The sequence below is a fragment of the Rhinatrema bivittatum genome, chromosome 19 (genome assembly GCF_901001135.1).
Source record: "Rhinatrema bivittatum chromosome 19, aRhiBiv1.1, whole genome shotgun sequence".
Lineage (NCBI taxonomy): Eukaryota > Metazoa > Chordata > Amphibia > Gymnophiona > Rhinatrematidae > Rhinatrema > Rhinatrema bivittatum.
Genome location: NC_042633.1, coordinates 29,447,391 through 29,456,460, shown reverse-complemented (window position 1 = coordinate 29,456,460; position 9,070 = coordinate 29,447,391). Strand labels below are relative to the sequence as shown.

At 48.2% G+C, this 9,070-nt stretch overlaps 1 protein-coding gene across 1 annotated transcript; it reads right to left on the bottom strand.

Annotated features, from left to right (window-relative positions):
• Positions 1-267: 267 nt before the first annotated feature.
• LOC115080572 (carbohydrate sulfotransferase 5-like) lies at positions 268-3,352 on the bottom strand. The gene is made up of 2 exons (XM_029584808.1): positions 3,232-3,352; positions 268-2,666 (listed from the first exon to the last, which is right to left on the bottom strand). Exon 2 carries the CDS (start codon positions 2,658-2,660, stop codon positions 1,554-1,556), a length of 1,107 nt encoding a protein of 368 aa, XP_029440668.1. The 5' UTR covers positions 2,661-2,666; positions 3,232-3,352; the 3' UTR covers positions 268-1,553.
• Between the last annotated feature and the right edge of the window lie 5,718 nt (positions 3,353-9,070).

The window sequence follows — 9,070 nt, the reverse complement described above, 5'->3', positions numbered from 1 at the left end:
TTTTGGGGGGAATATGGACACTTCAGTGCACAATCTCCTACCGGTAGTAGTCAATAATGACTTAAATTCAGAAATTGTGAGAAATGAGAGAAATTTGCATACTATGGACCCAAACACCTGGAGCATGTGTAAGTGAGATGTCCCATGTAAAATTTCAGATTAATTACACCACCTGGAATCTAACGTGTGATGTCATTAGTATGCACTTCCAATGCAGTTGCCCCAGGCCTAAACAATGTAATAAAAAAGAAACTAAGCAGCTCCAAGACAGGTGAACACAAGATTTTACTGCATGTGCGATCTAGAAGCATTACAGTGTCCATGCCTGTGTTGACTGTGCAAAAAAAGAGTATCTATGTTAAGGAGATTTTCCCTCCTAGCAGCTGCAATCTACTGCCCCGTTCGACTCTCCCCAGTGCACCCCATCTACCACAGTGGCTCAGCAATCAGAGAGAGAGAAGGGAGAAAGTGCCAGGGAGACGTTGGATTGTTAAAGACTGGGAGATCTCTCCACTTGCCTTGGGGATGGCTGGCTTCTCCTTGTTGGCTGCTTCTTATTTACAATTGCCATAGCCTCAGGCTGGAGGAATTAGTATGTGTGTGTGCGCAGTGTTAAAACTGAGCTACCCTTTTCTTGGGCTGGCTCTCTCTTACACCATAAAAGAGACATTCCTAGCAGTGCCTACTATGATACGAGAAATGGCATCTTGGATTTGTTCATGGACATTTTACAGTAGGGTGAGTTAGGGTATAAATGATGTCAATAGCCAATAGAAGGTGGAGATGACGAGCGGTATACGCTAGTGGTAACTAACCATGAGTAGAACTGGTATAGCGCTAGAAAATCAAGGGTCCTTGGAGTGAGTTTAATCAAAGAAATGAGGATTTAAAGCACGCATTTCCACCTTTTATTCAGGAGTACTTAGAGCAAGGTTTCGGTCCCAAACCTCGCTCGTAAGTCCTCATTTCTTTGATTAACTCACTACAAGGATCTGTGATTTTCTAGCACTATACCAGTTCTATAAATGATGTCAAAACCTACTGGTTGGTTCAAAGTAAGACGCTGCAAGCTACGTCTCATAGTATATAAGAAATGGCATCCTATGAGGGTTGGCTCACAGTGACCCTATTTTGCACAACATTCCTCCCTCCAGTGAGGAGCAGGCTTCTTACACAAACTTCCCAGCAGGGTAAGGAAATAGTGGTCCCTGGCTAGCCATCCTGAAGGCCAAACAATAGGACTGGGTCCCACTGAGCTTCTCCATCCTGCTAACCAGTGTGTGCACGCCCCTGGACCGCCCATTTTAGCAAGCCCCGGGACATGCGTGCGTAGCCTTTGAAAATCTGCCCCTAAGTGTATCCCATGCTACTGATGCCAGTAATAGCAGTGGCTGATCCCTGTTTATGGATGTCTCCTCCAGGAACTTGTCCAAACCTTTTTTAAACCCAGCTACACTAACTGCACCAACCAAATCCTCTGGCAATGGATGCCATGGGCATGAGGAGGGTGAATAGCTAGAAAAATAGATTTAAATTCCTGAAGAATTTGACCTTCAGGGTGAAACAAGGGTAAGGGACATGTCCTTTTGCTCCACTTCTGATCCAATAAACTGATAACCAAAGATGTTCATTGCCTGCCTGCAGATTTCCTGAACCTGTTTTGCTTTTTGGAAGCTTAGCTTTTCTCGCCAGTACTGAGAGACCACCTTGGCATCCTTGGAGTACATCAGGAAGCCCTGATTCCTGTGCACCCCCGGGTGTGTGTTGTGGTGGACCCAGGCCACCATCCGAGGAGACAGGCTCAGGGAGGCATACTCAAACAGGCTGGCCGCATAGGATAAGGGGTCCTTTGCCAGATCTTCATAGCGCACCAGGAGGTAGCGGTCCTTCAGGGGTAAGGATGCATTGTGGATGCGTACCTGGGCCTTGCAAACCTCCTGCATTACCATGCTGGCATTGGGTTTGGCCTTCTGTGCCCCTGTGATAATCATGTCATCCATTTCCAGCCCTTTTGTATGTTCACGAGAGGAAAGGACAGCCCGCGGGTCCCTTACCAGGTGGATAATCTTCAGGTTCAGTGAGGGGTCCTCCAGAAGTGGGTAGAAAGCCTCCAGGTCTAGAATCCGTACTGCCTTCACTACCACATGGCTGTAGGACCTGCAGACCTCCTCCATCTTCTGAAAGGGAGTCCTAGAGCAGATCTGGGAACAGTGGGACTCTTCCAAGTCACCCAGGCTGGGGAAGGTGCTGCAGGCTGGAGCAGAACACAGTGCTCTGCTCTTGATCCAGGAGAACAAGTCTGACACAAACTCGCTCCTGCCCATGTAGGGTTTCAGCGCTGATGTGTCACAGAGAAAGATGGACCTCAGCAAGTCCCTTATAGGCCTCTGCAGGCGCTCTGGGCCCTTCTGCTGTAACCGGTTCCACAGGTGCCAGGCAGGCTCCTTCAGGTAGAAAACCTCAGGGTTCTGATTGAACATCTGGCCCAGAAAAGAGGACCCAGACCTCCAGGAGGAGAGGAGGAGCAGGTGCGTCTTCTCTGGCTTGGCTGGCAGACTGGGCTGGGAAAGCCTGGAGAGCAGGCCGCTGGCATACCATAGCATTAAGGCCACAGTGAGAAGCAGGAAACACATGAAGGAGGTGCTGATCCAGCGGGCCATCCTGTCCTGTGAAGGAGAGGATAGCAAATGAATAAGGGAATGGTGGCGAGGGTGGCTCCAGCAATGCACTGAGAGGTTCATTTGTAAACTATACCACCTTGTATTGCACCAAAGTAAGAATTATCCAGAGTTGATCATGAGTTTTCAAGACCCAGTACAGTTCCCTCTTCAGAATCATCTTTGGATCATTTTTAATATTGCTTCCCTAGCTACTGCATTACCGGCAAGCAATTTGGGTCTTGAGGTGATCACTTGCCACCTCTGTGAGCTGAGCACTGCCAAAATCAGAGCCAGCGGCGGCACGTTTCTGAAATCCCCTTGAACCTCTGGGAAGAGCCGGGTGTCAGAAACCATGCCCACATGCCACCCACAGACGTGGGCATCAAGGTCTCGCATTGATTGGACCATGGGCATTTTGTATTAAGCTGTGATGCTTTTCTGAGCTGCTACTGAATATGGAAGAAACTGGTGGATTTGCCATGCTCTGTTGCCCCCCCCCCCCCCTCCCTGCTGGGGTTAAGGTCCCCTTCCTCCACCCCCCACGCCCTGCCTTCTCCCTCCTGCCACTCACCAGGATTCCAGCAGCAGGAGCAGCGTCGCAATTTTCTCTTCTCTTGCACAGATTCAGGAGCCACGGTGGCAAGGTGGGTGCAGCCCAAACGATATCCTGCAGGGCAAGACGCCCGCCTGGATTCTCCCATAACCCTTTGAGGTCTGGCTGTGATCCCAGCGCCAGCCTGAAGTGAAAAGCAGTGAAGAAATGCATGGGCACCATGGTGTTAAAGTCACTGCACAGCACTGCCATCACCTCCTCGCTGCCTGTTTTATCCCTTCATTCTTTCTTATAGTAGAAATGTACAGTGGCACAACAGTAAACGCCAGCAGGGGATGCTGGCACGGATCGAGAAAAACTTCCTTGTGTTTGGGGCTTCGGATGTTTTAAAGACCCAGTAACCCACGCCTGGTCCATTGTACACCCCCTGGGGATGGGGGAAATACCTAGGGGACCTGAATGCAATCCACTTTGACGTGCCTGAAAAAGCAGAGTATAAATCAAATAGATATAAAACATGCCACCTTGGTTTTTTTTTTTTATTAAGTCTCTTATGGTCTTATTCCTGGGTCTCCTCTCCCTTAACTGCCTTTTCCAAGCATATAGAGAGAGATTTTATTCTAAGCCTTTCAAGAGAATAAGACAGTGCATCGTTTCCTTTACTGAGGATCTCGAGGCTGAACTCATCGTGAACTCTTTTTTTTTTTTTTTTCTTCCTTTTCTGGGGGACCCTGCCTGAAGAGTCAAGCATGGCCTTTATTTTCCAGCTGTATCCTAGTGCCTCCCACTGTTATTTGTCATGAGCTCACGTGACCGACTGCATTCATGCAGAAAGTGAGAAGAGAGACCAAAGGTATACGTGCAGAATAAAAAAAAATAGGAGGGAAGACAATACCAGCGCTGCAGCTTTTACTGCTTAGGCTTGCTTAAGGTAGGCACTCAGGTGTCTGCTGCTTAAGAGATTTTCTGTGTCTTCTTTTATGCGATGAAGGGATGTGAAATGAGGCCTTCCCGAACAACGGCATAGCCACAACTGATTTGTTTTGGCAGGGCTCAAGGTGAGCTTGAGTGGGCACCCCTCCCTCTCTCCACCAGAAGTCTCTCCCTCCCTGGGATGGAAGAGGAGCATGGAGGAAGAGCCTGCTGGCATTGGGTGCTGACACTTGAGACTGCTGAGGATGGGGTGGGATGTGGGGGATGAGCTGCTGCTGTCTGAACAGAGCCCCAAGCTGGTTTAAACAGGGGGAGGAGTGGTGCTAATGCTACTCCTGCCTCTTGGTTTTCAGACCCCCACGGTTGCAAGGCGGACAACCACTGCTTCCTCCTGTTGAGCCTGCACAGCTCACAAGATGGCAGGCTTGCGTAGGCCTGAGTCCAGTGTGAGTGGGCCACCTCTGATCCCAAAGAATAGCAAATGGCTTCCTCTGATTTCTGATTTGAGCATCAGAATGACCCTAAGAAAAGGTGCCTGATGACAATCAGACCAGCTGCACCTTTGATGTTTTTCTTGCCATGAGATAGATTTGCATAGCCAGGGGGAGGGGGGCTCTAATATATGCAAATCTATTTCCTGCACACTCATTATGGATATCCTGAAAATCCGACTGGTTAGGTGAGCCTCCAGGAGAGGGTTGGGAAACACTGCTCTACATGACAAAGCGTTCGCTCTTCTTTCAGCCCACACGGCCAATTGTTGCAGTCTCTACATGACTGCACGGCAATACTGCTGAATAACTGGGCCAGCTCCAATTCTAAAATAATCACATCAGGAATTTAAAAAAAAAAAAAAAAAAAGGGGACCCAGGAATAAAAGCCTTAAAGAGACTGCAGGAGAGCCAAGAAACAGGTGGGTTGTGACCTGGAAAGGTTTTTGTTTGATGTGCTTGTTCTCAAGCCGTATGTTTTGCGCCCTGGTGTGGCTTTACGTGTTAAAGAGGTGCATTACAGCTTGTACTGTGTACAGTAGCAGTGACCCAAGCTTGCCTCTGGCAGACCTCCTCTGTGCTGACAGGTGCACCGTAGCAAGCAACACGTCCTGCTCAGGACGCAGAGGCCCCCCCGCCTCTGGTTGCTTAGGATCCGGTTTGATTGATAAAGGAGGAGGCTGAGTCTGCGCTGGAGCTCCTAGCCCCGGCCATCAAACCTTTAGTACCTTCCAAAGGGAGAGAGGTGTCATGTTTTACTGAAGGTAGGGTGTGTATGGTACAGGCTGGGTGGTGGACAGGCTTGCCAACTTTAATAACAACCTGCAAAAAAAGACACTCCCATATAGCAAACCTGCCAGAGCCCAAGCCCACTTGACGCTACCCAACCCACACCGAATTAATTAATTTTATTATTTTATTTTTAAACTTTTTTTGTGTAATAAATGACTATACCGAACACCAGTAATCACCATATCATTTAAATTATAAACTCACTTCTCACAATAGAAAAAAAAAATTTTAGAGAGGAGAGTGATGTTTCATAAAGTACGTTCAAGATACCATCCAGGTTATCTTTGATGTTTTTTAATCATGAACACCACCTTCCACCCTGTTATAAAATGTTTTCATTTCAATTTTTGTTACTAAGAAGATCGTTTATCACTTGTAAAATATTGTGAAAAGTTCACCATAAATATGAATGAAACCCGTCCACCAACTCATTGTAAACGAGCCATACTTAGCTTCAAACTGAGACATCGAATCGGCATGAGCGTGTTATACCCAACAAGGCCAAGGGTTAGGGTTTTTGAACAGAGGCAGCGCGCTGCGAGCATTTTTTGAATTCAGAGAAAACGAGATGGATTAACAACATAAAAGAGCTGAGGAGAGCAGTGGTGATGCAGTTCCCCTGACGAAGAAGAGATTCGAAACTTGGCCTTGTCTCGAAGCCACCCCAAAAGCTAGCCTGTAGCAGGCTGCCTTAAGCAATTCAGCTCCTGGCCCACACAAGCCACTTCAGTCTCTGCCACCATTTCTATGCAAGCTGCGGCCTCTGCTCTCTTTCTGACTAGGAAGGCTGCTGTCATTTCCCTCTTTCTAGCCTGCATCGGTCAAAGCGTTCACTCTTCTTTCAGCCCACATGGCCAATTGTTGCAGGCTCCTCCCTCTAGCTTGTGAGTTGGCCTCTATACATTTCCTTGGTGTCCTGGGGGACCCTGTGATGTTACTGAAATCCCAGCGTCTCCAGGTGAAAGCCAGAGAACTCCCAGGTCAGTCCCAGCACTGCCTGTTCATTCCAGTATGTAGCATACTGTAGGCATGGGAATAACCACAGGTGGACCAGTGGCTCACCCACTTTTGTTATGGGCCCACCCAAAACGTCTGCGTGGTCAGGACTGGAATTGCCACGGGCTGCCACACAATTGCTACTCTTGCCCTGCGGCAGCAGCAGAACCGTGGTTATTGGCTGTGCCCTTCACGTTACTCCCCCCGGTTCTACCAAGAGAGAAGGCAGCCTGCCTCCCACTCACGGCAGTCAACCAGAGCTCTTGGCTGAGGAGAACTCGCGTTGTGTATCTGTGCAACCCCGAGGCACTCCCATTTGCCCTGGCTTACCAGGAAGGGAGAGAATGAGAGAGAGAGAGAGATTGGGAGAATTGAGGGATAAAGACAGGGGGAGAGTGTATGTTTGTGTGTGTGAGAGAGAGACTAGCGGGGATGGGAAGGTTGAGCGAGAGACAGACAGACAGACAGACAGACAGACAGAAAGGAGAGAGAATGTGTGTGTCTGTGAAAATGAATCTCCTCTGCCAAATTAGGCTAATATATGTATGTGCCTGCCCTGCCCATGTTAACCTCAGACCCTGCCAGAACATCAGTCCTGGCTTCTCGTAGCCTTCTCATAGCCATGCTGGCCCTGGAGAAAGCTGGCATTTTTTTTACAAACTGCTATACCTTTTATTGGATCAACGAAAAAGATGATGTGGCACCTGAGAACACAAGCCCACAAAGTTCCCTTCTTTACATGTACACTGTGCTATGAGGCAAAGCACAGGTTGCAGTGTCCACACTTGCAAATACACAAAACTTGACACTCCTTTCAAACATAAACCCACAACCTGATTCTTCTCACCTCACCCCCCCCAAAAGCACAAACTTTCCCAACAACATCACCAAAACCAAAACCACGGTCCCTTTCCAGTACAAACACACTGTCACGACTCAGGATGAGTGGACCCGTAGGGTTGCTATTGGACTGACATAGAAACATAGAAATGACGGCAGAAGAAGACCAATAGGCCCATCCAGTCTGCCCAGCAAGCTTTCACACTTATTTTCTCATACTTATCTGTTACTCCGACCGCTGAGTTCAGGGCCCTTATTGGTAACGTTTTGATTCTAATTTCCTTCCACCCTCGCCATTGATGCAGAGAGCAGTGTTGGAGCTGTATCAAAGTGAAGTATAAGGCTTAATGTTTGAGGGTAGTAACCGTCGTATCGAGCAAGTTACCCCGATGTTTGTATACTCATACTGCTCAGATCAATGCCTTGTTAGGTGTTGTCTGGATGTAAATCCTATTTCTTCATTCCCCCCTGCCGTTGAAGCAGTGAGCTGCGCTGTATATGCATTCAAAGTGAAGTATCAGGCTTAAATGGTTTAGGGTAGTAACCGTCGCAATAAGCAAGCTACTCCCACGCTTATTTGTTTACCCAGACTGTGCAAATCTGACCTTGCTGGTTGTTGTCTGAATATAAATCTTCTTTTCTTCATTCCCCCTGCCATTGAAGCAGTGAGCTGCGCTGGATATGCTTTCCAAATGAAGTATCAGGCTTAATTGGTTTGGGGTAGTAACCGCCGCAACAAGCAAGCTACTCCCACACTTATTTGTTTACCCAGACTGAGCAATTCAGTCCTTGTTGGTTGTTGTCTAAAAGTAAATCCTCTTATCTTCATTCCCCCCTGTCGTTGAAGCAGAAAGCTATGCTGTATATGCATTCAAATTGAAGTATCAGGCTTAATTGCTTTAGGGTAGTAACCGCCGCAACAAGCAAGCTACTCCCATGCTTATTTGTTTACCCAGACTTGCTACTCCCATGCTTATTTGTTTACCCAGACTGTGCTACCTTGTTGGTTGTTGCCTGAATGCAAATCCTTTTTTCCACATTTCCTCTTGCCATTGAAGCATAGAGCAATGTTGGAGTCGCATTAACCGTGTGAATGTTTATTGAATAAGGGTATTAATCACTTGATTAATTTGATTGATGTGGCCTAACCAGCACACAGCACTACTTAAGGCTCTAATAGGCAGCAGCTGGCCTGCGGGAAGGGGCTGATCCAGAATGTCAGCAGGCAGGAACGCGCAGGGATCAGCGAAGGCAGGATTTAGGGCAGACGGCAGGCAGAGAGGGGTCAGGAACAAGGCTGGAACACCAGCAGTAGACTGACCACTAAGACAGCAGTGAGGTAAGGCAGGAGCACCAAGGAGCGGGCCCAGCGGCCACAATGGCATAGGCCTTTTGCTCAGGCACCCACCAAGGCAACTGAGCCTCCTTTTCTTTCAGAGTAGCAGTGATGTCATCAGTCTGCACCATACGAAGTCCTGGAGGCTGGGCCTATAAAACTGGTGAGTGCCCTTAGTCTAGGGCACAGGATGCAGTCCCAAAGCAGGACATCGGGAGCCATACTGGGACATCGCCGCAGAGTGCATGGCACCATGCCAGGCCTGGGGCTGCAAGCTACAGAACATAAGAACCTGCCATGCTGAGTCTGACTGAGGGTCCATCAAGCCCAGCATCCTGTTTCCAATCCAGGTTACAAGTACCTGGCAAGTACCCAAACACTATATATGTATATCCCCTGCTACTGATGCCAGCAATAGCAGTGGCTAATCCCTGTTTATGGACTTCTCCTCCAGGAACTTGTCCAAACC

Bases quoted from the DNA above. Each gene is read 5' to 3' on its own strand.
- LOC115080572 (XM_029584808.1), bottom strand. From the start codon at position 2,660: ATGGCCCGCTGGATCAGCACCTCCTTCATGTGTTTCCTGCTTCTCACT.